The sequence below is a fragment of the Myotis davidii genome, unplaced genomic scaffold (genome assembly GCF_000327345.1).
Source record: "Myotis davidii unplaced genomic scaffold, ASM32734v1 scaffold88, whole genome shotgun sequence".
NCBI lineage: Eukaryota > Metazoa > Chordata > Mammalia > Chiroptera > Vespertilionidae > Myotis > Myotis davidii.
In genome coordinates, this window is record NW_006300377.1 from 2,751,974 (window position 1) to 2,765,258 (window position 13,285).

Sequence of the window (13,285 nt, forward strand, 5' to 3'; positions counted from 1 at the left end):
TCTTTTTTTTGTTTTATTCTGGGCCAGCTTTAGCTCTGAGGCTTGGCTCCAGCTCTGAGGCCTCAGCTGCTGAAAGCAGGGATCTGGTTTGTTTAGCTTCTATAATTGAAACTTTGTTGCTGTTGGAGCTGTTGCTTTCGGTGCTTAGAGCTGGGCTGCGGCAGGAGAGAACCTTGACTTCCTCCATGGCTGGAGCAAGCAAGCCTCATGTTCACTTCAGCTGTGTGGCTGCTGGCCGCCATCTTTGTTGGCAGTTAATTTGCATATCCTGATTAGCCAATGGGAAGCGTAGCGGAGGTATGGTTAATTACCAGGTTTCTCTATTATTAGATAGGATATTTATATATATATATATTTTTAACTGTTTTTCAAACATTTACTTCGTCTCAGGGTAAAGATCAAACAAGGCAATTGTTCAAGTTTTTGAGTAACAATCTATTAAAAGTAACGTATATAATCTAAATATGTAAAAAGAATCTCCTCAATGATTCTCTCATCAATGATGTTTCTATCTCTCGCCCTCTCCCTTTCTCTCTCTGTAACCAATAAAAAAATATTTTTTAAAAAAGATTGATTTTGAAAGTACTTTTAAGTTATTTTAGATAATATTCATATTTCCAGACTTCTTCTCTTCACTTGGACAATTTAAATGATGCTAAAGAAGAACATAATATAGCCTGGCTAGGTAGCTCAGTTGGTTAGAGCATCGTCTCAATACAACAAGGTTGTGAATTTGATCCCTGTCAGGACACATATAAGAATCAACCAATTGCTGAACACATAAATGAGTGGAACACAAATCTCTCTAAAAAAAAAAAAAAATGAAGTGCTTTATTTAAAGAAAAAAGAACATAAGATCCAGGTGCCTTTTATTTTTCATTTTGCCTTATTACATCAGTTTTATAAAGTGGTATTGATAACTCTTCCTTCCTCCCCATTTAGAACAATGGGAGAGCTTAGAAACCCTACATGGTGAGAGCCATCTGATATTTCTTGAAAAAAAATTTTTTATTTATTAAACTGACTGGGGTGACATTGGTCAACATGAACGTATATAGGTTTCAGATGTGGGTTTCTATAAGATCTGTATATTGCACCGTGTGACCACCACCCAAAGTCAAATCTTCTTTTGTCACCTTATATTAGAACCCTCTTCTCTCCCCAGCCGTCTTCCCTGTCAATCACCACACTGCTGTTTGTGTTCACGAGTTTCAGTTTTATATCCCACATATGAGTGAAATCATATAGTTCTTAGCTTTTTCTGACTTATTTCACTTAGCATAATGTTCTCAAGGTCTATCTATGTTGTTGCAAATGGTGCTATTTCATCCTTTCTTATGACTAAGTAGTGTTCCATTGTGTATATGTACATGTTTATCCAGTCCTCTATCACAGGAAATTTTAGTATTTCTTTGTTCATCCTGTAGTTGTCAGTCTGATATTGGGGGTTAAGCAATCCTACGATGAGTGTTAAACCTCTCACTATCGCTAATCATGATACCTTTACTTTTCAAGCTTTTCCCCTCCTCTTTCAGGTGGGAGGCAATAAAGTTCCAGTTCACTAAATTGAAACGTTAATTCTGAATCTGTTCTGTATCTAATTAAAGAGTTTGGGATTAAATTAAAAGAGTCTAACCTTTCTCATAGAATCTACTAAGGTTTACCCCCAGAACACCACTATATTACTTCCATGATCCCTTGTAACTCTCATAGTTCATAAAATGGTAATTAGGTATAAGCTGATAAGGACACGATTCTTTAGTAGCTCACCCTAATATATTTTTAATTCCCATTTCTAAGGTTAAGTACTAACCAATCTACTAATTTCGTCTTGTCTATCTGGTGCAGATCTTGCTGTTGCTTTGATCATAGTGGAAGTCTGATTGTCCGTTAGCTTCTTGATACATCGTTGCCCTGCCACAATATTACAGACCTATAAATAAAAAAAATTTTTGTACTAGATGTATATATCCTTTTTAAAATCTCAGTGCCAATTACATATGAAATTATATTTTTAATATACTTCATCAAACTATTACTTTTTAATATCATATTAAGTAAAATAGTAAACAATACTGCTTTACAGTATGATTAGAGGTAAAATTTAAAAACTTGAATAAAAGGCTGAAAAGAAGTGTACCAAAATGCTAACAGTGGTGACATTTAGAGTGGTAGGATTATGGATAAATTTTTTCCATATTATTTTATTATCAAAAACTTAGAATAAAATAAATGTGAGCATATAAAGTTATAGGCCATAAAAGACCACAACAGAACGATGAATAAGAAGATATTAATAAGCAGCCTAAACACATTACTTCTAGTGGCAGATATGTATGTTTTTGCTCTTGCCCCACTTGCAGACAGGGAAGGTGTGGGTACTTCAGTTGAAGAGTATACTTTTCTCTGAAATACTGTGCTACTGTTCTCTCCACAGTTTGGCCATTTTCTAACTGCAAAGGAAAGCTGAAAAAAAAAAAGTACACATTAACAACTCTTATCTCATTATGGGCCAGCAACACTCCCAATCCTTTAACTAGAGCAAGCTGCCTCACATCATCTCTGCTGACAAACACCAGCTTTTCTTACGTTTGATGACTGGCAGGCCTTCTTGTTACATTACAAACACGGTATTTCCGTCTCATTGTTCCACAATGAGTCACTTCAACCTTCAGACCTGTTCCCAACAAGAAAAACAAGGTTACAGAACTGTCAAATGTAAAATATTTATAGCTACCAAATCTGTTCACTACTATAAAAACTCAAATAAATTCTAAACAGAAAATTTGTGATAAAAGCAATGATATTAACAAAGGATTTTATATAAAACATTGCAAATAATGGTTACAATTAATTACAATAGACTTAACTCCAAACATCTTCTCTATCATGTCAAGATCTACACATTAAAAAATAATATCATAAAATCTACAAAGCTTGTAGATCATGGGACAAAGTTCTCCATTAATAAAAACCTTGTTCACTTACTGAGTGAAGATCAGAATTTGGTAAAGCTCAAGAATGAAGTCCTTCAGAGCTTTTTAAAGCAGGAAGGAAAAAAAAATCCTGGCCCTTTTAATGTTAAGTGGAGTGACAATTTTGATGAAGTATAATATAGTGACACAGCTTTTAATACCATTAGAATTCAAATGCAACCAAAAGAATCCTAGATCAGGTGATCCCTACTTTCTTATGGAATCACTGACTTCTTTGAGAATCCAGTGAAAGCAATAAACTCGGGAAAAGGCACATAATTGAACATGTGATTTTTTATGTTCCTGGATTCTTGTAGCCCATTTGTGGACTCTAGGGGTTTGAGGATATACACCTACTTTAGAAAGGGAAAGAAGAACTTTTAAATCATTGGCTGAAATTCTTTGGGATACATTTTTTTAAGCAGTGCTGTCCAACAGTTTTCTGAAATGATGGAATATTTGATATCTATGCTAATATGGTAATCACTATCAATGTGTTACTGAGTATATCAAGTGTATAGCTACTTTGACTGAGAAACTGAAAATTTAAGTTTAACAAGTTTAAATTCAAATAGCTATGTTTGCTAATGGCTACTGTACTGGCCAATGGTTTTCGAGCTACCTAGAGGAGTTAAACACATACAGTGGCTATTGCTCACAGATTAGCAACTCCACTTCTATGGCCTACACTCCAAAGGTGGGAATCTAAAAATGGGTAGATGAAAGGAAACTTTTAGTTCCCTGGTAGTACTCATAGTTACTTTTGTATTATTTCCCTTTTATATCTGTGATTCCTATAGTGCAGTGATTCTTAACTGAGGTAATTTTGCCCTCCAGGAAACATTTGGAAATGTTCGGAGACTTAACATAAAATTATTTTTTAATTACAGTTTATGTTCAATATTATTTTGTTTTAGTTTCAGCTATACAGCATAGTGTTTAGACAATTATATACTTTACAAAATGATCCCCCGATATTTCAAGTACCCAACTGGCACCATACAAAGTTATTACAGTATTATTAATTATATTTCCTATGTTGTATTTTACAGACATTTTTTTATTGTCACAACTGCGGGGTGCTATGGCATCTAGTGGGTGCTAGATTTAGGGACACTTAGATCCAGGGATGCTTCTAAATATCCTACAATGCACAAGGTAGCACTAACTCCCACCCTCTGCCATGATAAAGAATCATCCCATCCAAACATCAACAGGGCCAAAGTTGAGAAACCCTGCTATACTATAATTTATTTTCCTATCTAATTACTAATTATAGAAACAAACATAAAGTTCACTCATAGTAGTTTCTTCTGATATATCACCAAAAATTAAGATGTTATATGAACACAGTGTCACTGTACCAGATTGGTATGGGTTTTTGAGTACCTAATTAAATCAGTGAGAAATAGTTTTTTTAAAAATTACTTTTATAAAATTAAAATTTCAGATCAATTAGAGCATTTACTATGCCTCTATATTACTAAGGTGAGTAGAAAATAAAATATTATCAAGGGAATGCCTTAAAAGAAGGACATACCAATAATTTAGAGTATGTAAGATGTAAAAAGTTATGTTCAGGGGAAAAATACAATAGAAAATTTAAAACCAATTTCTGTTATCTTACATCACTTAGCAATTTGTTTACAAGTCTTTCCCTTGAATTAAAAAATTTATTAAGGTTCTACAAGCCTAATATGTAAGTTTGGACAAAAAATAAATTGGTACTCTTACATATATGGTACTTTTACCATACACTTCCCCCAATATTTTGCTGTTTAACTATGAATTATTGCACAAAAAAACAACCTTAATATTTAGGAAAAAGTTCAAATGGAACCAAAGGAATATACTAAGGAAATTTATTCATTATATCATACTTTGTATCACTATTAGGTTTTCATCAAATTCCTCTTGCCAGCTGAAAATTAAACCAAAATATATAGCACAAAACACATAACTTTGATTTTTTAAAAAAATTTAAAAAATATTTTTACTGATTTCAGAGAGGAAGGGAGAGGGAGAGGGAGATAGAAACATCAATGATGAGAGAGAATCATTGATTGGCTGCCTCCTGCACACCCCTACTGGGGATTGGGCCCGCAACCCAGGCATGTGCCCTTGAGCGGAATTGAACCCAGGAGCCTTCAGTCCTCAGGCCAACGCTCTATCCACTAAGCCAAACCAGCCAGGGCATAACTTTGATTTTTTTTGAGTTACTGTGGTTTTAGTAATACTCGATGTACTTTGAAGAGCCATCTTTAAAAAAAAAAAGCCTTCTTGATTTTGGAGAAAAAAATCATTAGCTTGTTAATTAGATTCAATTTAGATTTTTCTACCTCAAATCTAGGGTTATAGGTTCCTACGGATTAGACCCAAACCCAGGTTTAGGAGAAAGTCGAAATTTAAAAAAAAAATGGATTATATAATTCTCTGCCCAGGTCCCCCCAACCCAAAACCCTCCATCCAACAACAACAAAAAATTGGCTTTAATAAGTCAAATATTTAACCTATAAACTTGGCTTTACCTTCACTATAACATCAACTTTATAATGCTTTCTAGTCATTTTTTCAGTCATTTCTTTAGGCCCCTGAGCAGTTGAAGTTAAGATCGAATCCATGCTCTTCGGGCAGCAGTTGAATCCTTGTTCTGTACATCTTGTATTTTCTGTGATAAAGTGGTGATATGAGTTGATAGCATAGTTACCGCAAAATAATCTAAGTGACTTCATTATATCAGAGGTGGTAACTAAGCAGCAACTCCACGGGAAACCATGGCATTTAGATGATCACTTATTAATGGCGGGTAATGTACTATCTCCCAACAATGCTAACTGTGCAGTTAATACAGATTATGAAAGGATAATGGTATGATTGCAGTAGAGTACATTTTCTTATTTTGGTACTTCAATTACTTGAGATAAATGGATGCTTATTTTCAAAGCAGGAAAGATTTTCCTTGTAATGCTTTATTACAACGATTACCTCTTTCCTGGTTACTAAATGGCAAAGAATGATTGACTACTAGAGCAAGCAGATGTACTCACCTACTACTCTTAATTAAAACTGCTCTTGAAAATTCCCTTAAATTGCTGAAAAAAACTAGTGTATGTAGGTCTGCATATAAAACTGTATATGCATTTTTAAATGTATACAGGAATGTACATACATATAAAAAGTTAAATATATACAAAATATATAGTTTAGAACAATATTAAAATTATTTTTTGGGGGAAGACCATGTAGAGATGAATTAAGTTAGTAAAACATACATATGATGCAAGACCACTATACAAATTTTAGTTACTAATTAAAAGAGGCAAGATCAATGATCAACTGTATAATGTACATAAAATAACTAAGTTCCAACTCTAGAACACATGAAACAGACTAGCTCCTTATCCATAAATTTTCTAAGAAATAAAATATTCTGCTATCATTTCAGAAAAATAAGAAAGTCATTGTATTAGAATTTGTTCAAAGAATGATTCCAATTCCGAAGTACCAATGTTTTTGAAAAACCTTTCTATTTTTAACAGTATCATAGAAGCATTTCCCTATAAGACACTCTTACACCTTCAGCTAATAAAGGAAAGTATTAACAAAAAATTAGCTGGTATTGCTATTAATCCCACTACTTGGTACTTCTGTCACTGAAACACTAAGCTGTTATTGTAATGAATATTTTATAAATGATCTTTATTTTACTGGTAATGTTACATGAATAAATTATAATTAAAAAAATTTTCAATAAGTTTGTCATACTCATGAATTTTATAGTTAAGTTGTTCCAAATGCTAATTAATTCACCTTTTATCTCTTTGGTGAATTTTACCCGATGAGAATCAGTCAGAGGTCTTGGTTGCTCATCAATATTATGAATGTCAAGAACTTCACACATGAACTGAATTACAGGTTGTGCTTTGTAGAAGGCAGTGGCAGAAACTAGGAAGAAAAACACAAATAGTACAAATTAATGCTTTCTTAAAAAAATTCAGAAACAATCTCAGCTCCATGATAATGAACTAATTATAGAATTAAAATAATCCTTTATGTATACTTATATACTTAGAAAAATATTTCCAAAATTAAGCAGTTTCAATTTGACCTCTGTTTGACTGAAAGACAAGCACAAGAACAAAAAAGCTAAAAACTACAGTTTTTATAATCTCTCTCTTTCATCATGGTAAGTGAATCATTCCATTCTCTACTACACATACAGAGAAGTGTTGTGGGTGTGAGACAAGACCTGTAAAGGGACAAAGAAGTCCTGAGACCCTTAGCAAATGAGAAAGTTATGTATTATTTCTTAAAACTTTCACTGCCACTCTAGACTGTTTTATCTATTCTAGTGAGAGCTTTCCCTGTTTTGCACAGATTTGAGTAGATAGCTGTGTTAAATGTTAGCAGTGCTAATGAAAGCTATAGATAGTAACAATAGTAAGGGGTATCTGCCCAATGTTATCTAGCTATAGTTGCAGTTTTCTAACAGTCAACCAGCATGATTTCTTAATCCTTGCTTTTGGTACTGGAAGAGCTTCACGAATGGTTAGTATATCACTTTCACACATTTCTTAAACGCATACTTACTGACTGCTATTATGTGCTACACTAGAAATTAAAAAACATGCCCACAGTCTACCTGTCAGGGTGGAAGGGGTGAAAGAGGGGGACATATGTAATACCTTGAACAATAAAGATAAATTTTTAAAAATATATATTTTATTGATTTTTTACAGAGAGGAAGGGAGAAGGACAGAGTTAGAAACATTGATGAGAGAAACATCTATCAGCTGCCTCCTGCACACTCCCTACTGGGGATGTGCCTGCAACCAAGGTACATGCCCTTGACCGGAATCAAACCTGGGACCCTTGAGTCCGCAGGCTGATGCTCTATCCACTGAGCCAAACCGGTTAGGGCAAGATAAATTTTTTAAAAAAGAAAGATATGCACTCCTATATTCACATAGCATTATTTACAATAACTAAGATCTGGAAACAGCCCAAATGCCCAGCAGTAGATGAGCAGATATAAAAATTGTGGTACACTACACAAAATTGTGGAATACTATGTGGCTGTAAAAAAGAAGGATCTCTTACCCTTTGTGACAGCATGGATGGACCCGGAGATTATTATGCTAAGTGTAATAAGCTAGTCAAAGAAAGACAAATATCACATTATCTCACTTATATGTCAAATCTAATGAACAAAATAAGCTGATGAACAAAATAGGTCCAGAGACATGGATGCATGGAACAGACTGACAGATCTCAGGGTGGGTGAGGGGCGGTATGGGCGGGCAGGAAGAGATTAATCCAATAACTTATATGCATAGCCCATGACACAGACAATAGTGCAGTGAAGGCCTGGGGTAGGTTAGGGGCAGGATGGAGGGGGGCAAAGGGCGGGAAATGGAGGACATCTGTAATATGCCAATAACAAAAATACATTTAAAAAAAGTTCTACCAAAAATTGATGGCAAATTTCAAATTCAACTTCAGTTAATAGGAAGTCCTACCTAGCACAGTAATTTAAGTTAAAAAACAAAAAAGGTAAAGAGAATGAAAAGGGAGAAACAAAATTATTATTCTCTACAATATGACTGTCTACCCAGAAAACCTAATATTCTATAGATAAATTACAGAATTAATAAGAGAGTTCAGCAAGGTTGCTAGATTTAAAATCAACATATGAAAATAAATTATATTCTTATATATTACTAACCAACTTAAAATGTAATAAAAAACACTTAAAATCACAACATAAAATATAAGGTACTTGAAATGAAATCCGAACAAAAGATGTATGAGACCTATTGAGGGAACAGATATCTTTACTATTGAAAGGTATTACAGAAGATGTAAACACATAGAGTAATATACCCAATTCATGCAAATTATCCCCAAATTAATCTGCAAATTCAAAGCAATTTCAATCAAAATACCAACAGGATACAACCTTTCCTACCTTAAGAAGCTGAGAAGGAAATTAATACAAAAAATCAGTAAAACATGAATATCCTAAACAATTTTTAAGAATAAGGTCTGTGCCTGGACAGCATGGCTCAGTGGTTGAGTGTTAACCTATATACCACAAAGTCACAGTTTTGTTTTTTTAAAAATATATTTTATTGATTTTTTTACAGAGAGGAAGGAAGAGGGACACAGAGTTAGAAACATTGATGAGAGAGAAACATCGATCAGCTGCCTCCTGCACACCCCCCACCGGGGATGCGCCCGCAACCAAGGTACATGCCCTTGACCGGAATCGAACCTGGGACCCTTGAGTCCGCAGGCCAATGCTCTATCCACTGAGCCAAACCGGTCAGGGCAGGAAGTCACAGTTTGATTCCAGTCAGGGCAAATGCCCAGGTTGTGGGCTTGATCCCCAGTGTGAGGCGTGCATGAGACAGCCGATCAATGATTCTCTCTCATCATTGATGTTTCCATCTCTCTCCCCCTCTCCCTTCCTCTCTGAAATCAATAAAAATACATCAAAAAAATTAAAGAATAAGGTCAGTCCTATCAATCATCATGATTTTAATAATCCTATTCAAGTCAAGAGACTGTGGGGACAGACACACGGACCAGCAGAATGGACTTGAAAACCTACCTCATACTCTATACAAAAGCAAATTCCTATTCAGAGAACTAAATATGAAAAGAAAAATAAAGTTTAAAGTAAAATATAGAATATGTTGATCTTGGAGGTAAGAATTTCCTAAACAAGATACAAAACTACAAACCATTAAAACTATAAAAAACAAAGATAAGATTTAGAAAAGCGAAAAAAAAAAAAAAACCCTAACAACCAGGTTATAGATTGGTAGAGGATATGTGTAGTAAACATAACAAATGATTAGTATCTAAGTTCTTATAAATTAAGATAAAACAATAAAAGTGGTAGGCATTTCATAGAAAAGCTAAATGTCAAAAACACTGAGCTATCATTTTTACACCAATCAAGATGGGCAAAAAATATCAAGATTAGTAACACACACTGACAATCCAATGGACGCTCTCCTAAAGATTATAGGAATATAATCTGATACAATCAGTCAGGAGAACAAATGATAACAGAAGTAAATTTGAAGATGCGCATAATTACCAAGTCAGCAATTCCACTATACTGGAATGTATACTAGAAAAGTTCCTTATCTGCAAAAGGAGATATGAATAAGAATGCTTACTGTAGCATTGTTTCTATTTTTATTTTTTAAAAATATATTTTTATTGATTTCAGGGAGGAAGGGAGAGGGAGAGAAACATCAATGATGAAAGAGAATCATTGATGGGCTGCCTCCTGCACGCCCCACACTGGGATCAAGCCTTCAACCTGGGCATGTGCCCTGACCAGGAATCGAACCATGACCTCCTGGTTCACAGGATGATGCTCAACCACTGAGCAACACTGGCCGAACTGTAGCATTGTTTTTAATAGAAAGAATGGAAACAACCTAAATATCCATCAATTGAATGGATAACTGTGTAGTATATTCATTCAACTAAAATTAATGGGCAGGTACTAGATTTCAGATTAAAAATTGAGAAATAAAATACAGATATTACTTGAGAGGAGTTTGGTGGAAATGAGTTATTATCAACAGTTAAAATGCTAGAATCTAAATATGTATAAATACAACTAAGGACATTTTTTTTTTACAAAAATTGACTAGAAATCTAGAATACCAGTGAGATAGTCTTTCAATTTATGAGCAAGCCTATTTCTGAATTTATTAAGGTCATTTAAATTTCATTAAGGTTTTATAATATACCCAATAACTCTCATGTATCTTTCAACTGACTTAAAATTTTTGTTGCTGTTGCAAATTTATCCTTTAATTCTTTGTCACTTACTAACTGCTGCATGTTTGTTTTTCAACTATGTTTATTTTTTTTAATTCATTGGTAGCAGTGTTAGGATTATTTAAAAAAAGGACAGGCTTGGAAATAAAATAGATTTTAATCCTAGGTCCAGCATTCACTAATTTCTCTGAATTTCTATCTGTTTATCTGTAAAATTAGAAAAATACCTACTATTCATAGCATTAGGGTGGAGATTCAATGTAAGGTACCTACTTGTGTCCAGAACATGATAGCTCAATAGAGCTCCTTCTCTCATTTTTGAGGAATTGTCTATTCATGTCTTTTGATCTATTGAAGTCTTAATTGTAGGCAAAATCATTTTGTCAATGTAAACACCTTAAAGGTGTTACATGAGAGAATGTTCCACAAAAAAGAGGTTAGGATTTTTAAGTTTGCTTTTTTGTGTGTTAAAATTAAAAATTTATGTTAGGACACAGCTGAAGTAACAATGCGGGGGGAAAAAGAAAATAAGAAATATTTGTCATATTTAAAAATAACTAGGAATACATGTATCAAAATAAGTCAAGGTTCAAATGAACAGTATAAAACAAAGCAGTAATTAATGTTGGATCATGGCAAAAACATAACCACAATATATGAAATATTTCAGCCCTGACTGGTTTGGCTCAGTGGATAGAGCATCGGCCTGCGGACTGAAGGGTCCCGGATTCGATTCCGGTCAAGGGCATGTACCTTGGTTGCGGGCACATCCCCAGTAGGGGGTGTGCAGGAGACAGCTGATAGATGTTTCTCTCTTATCGATGTCAAGTATCAGAGGTATACCAGCCTTATAAAATTGAGTTGACAATAAAATATTATTTAAAAAATAAAAAAAATAGAGTTAAAAGCCTTTCCTTACCTTCTGTTTTCTGAATGAATTTGTGCAAGATTGGTATTATTTTTTCTTAAATGTTAGATAAAGTTCTAACATTTAAGAAAAACTGAAATAATTTGGGACTGGGTTTTGTTAGAAAGAATGATGAATTTCAATTTCTTTAATAGATACAAGGCTATTCAGATTTCCCTTTGAGTCAATTTTTATAAAGTTGTGTTTAAGCTATAAAATTAATTGGTATAAAGTTGTTCATAACATTTTATTAACCTTTCAATTTTGAAGGATCTTTAGTGATACCCCTCTTTAATTCCTGATACTAGTAATCTATTTTTCTTCATTAGTATTGCTAAGAATTTATTGATTTTATTAATATTTAAAGAAGAAACAACTTTTGGCTCCTTTTTTGTTTTCTATTTAGTTTTTGCTCTGATCTTTATTATTTCTTACTTTCTGCTTACTTTGGGATTTAATGTGTTCTTTTTCTAGCTTGGAACAAGAGCTTTGTGTGACAGTCTCCAAAGTGGTGCCTAGTAAGTCTTGCCTTATGGGATATGCACCTTTCTGTAAGTCTCTTCTGCACTAAATACATCTGATCTGTGTAACTAACAGGATATTATGAAAATGGCAGAATGTAACTTTCATTGCTAGGCCTTAATGTCATTACAGCTTCTGTCTTGCTCTGTCTTAGATTACTTCTCCAGAGAAAGCCAGGTACAACGTCATAAAGAGACTTAACCAGCTCTATTGAGAGGTCCATGTGGCAAGAAACCATGCCTCCAGTACAAATTTGTTACCAATTGTGTTTGATAGATGTCAAACAAGACTTAATCATCCATTTAAACATTAAGTACCTATTAGACAGGGACTCCTTTATGGGTTGGAATTTAGAAAGGAAGCATAAAAAACCTCAGCCTTTTTAAGAACAGACCATGGTTAACCACAAGGAACTCATTTCATTCCTTCCGAAACTCCACTATAACTATAGTAAGGAATAATAATAATGAAGACATAAATCTAGGAGGGGAGGACAGAAAACTGGAAGTGCATCAACATTTCAGAAGATGAAAAGCTAGCTGACAAGTTGTAACTGATAGCAGATCTAAGAAAATGAAATTCTAAGCCAGCTATGTTGGGAATGGTAAGAAACAACTGCATTTACACTATAGGATTCTCAAAAAGCACAACATGTGGCATCAGTCTGAAACTGATGACAGAAGGATGGGGTTGCAGAAAAACACAGAGAAAAACTGAAAAGCAGGTAAAGTCCCAGATCCCTTGTCTAGCTCCACGTTATTGAACAACTGCCTCTTCATCCCTGCATAAGTCTTAATGGGAGTTTTAATGTCTCGAAAAAGTAAAAGGTTCTTTGAAGAGAGGATATCTGGTACAACTGAAAGCACAGGGCTAATCCAAAAACAAGGAATTACTGTATTTGCCGGCGTATAAGACGATTTTTTGGCCCTGAAAAATATGCCTCCAAGTGGGGGGTCGTCTTATACGCCAGGTACACTTCAGATAGACTGCCCATAGTGCTTGCCCCGTGCCATAGTGGCCTCCCGATGCCCGCCCACTTCATTCCACATACCGTTCAGGCATCAGCAGCGCTGTG

At 34.3% G+C, this 13,285-nt stretch overlaps 1 protein-coding gene across 1 annotated transcript in view; it reads right to left on the bottom strand.

The window, feature by feature from the left end:
* AGO3 (argonaute 3, RISC catalytic component) overlaps positions 1–13,285 on the bottom strand; it is a 99,930-nt gene that overhangs the window by 28,572 nt on the left and 58,073 nt on the right. The window contains exons 6-9 of the mRNA XM_006777409.2: positions 6,786–6,920; positions 2,590–2,677; positions 2,319–2,466; positions 1,814–1,933 (exon numbers count right to left, since the gene is read on the bottom strand). Coding sequence (XP_006777472.1) covers positions 1,814–1,933; positions 2,319–2,466; positions 2,590–2,677; positions 6,786–6,920 — 491 coding nt within the window. The remainder of the gene's footprint in view (positions 1–1,813; positions 1,934–2,318; positions 2,467–2,589; positions 2,678–6,785; positions 6,921–13,285) is intronic.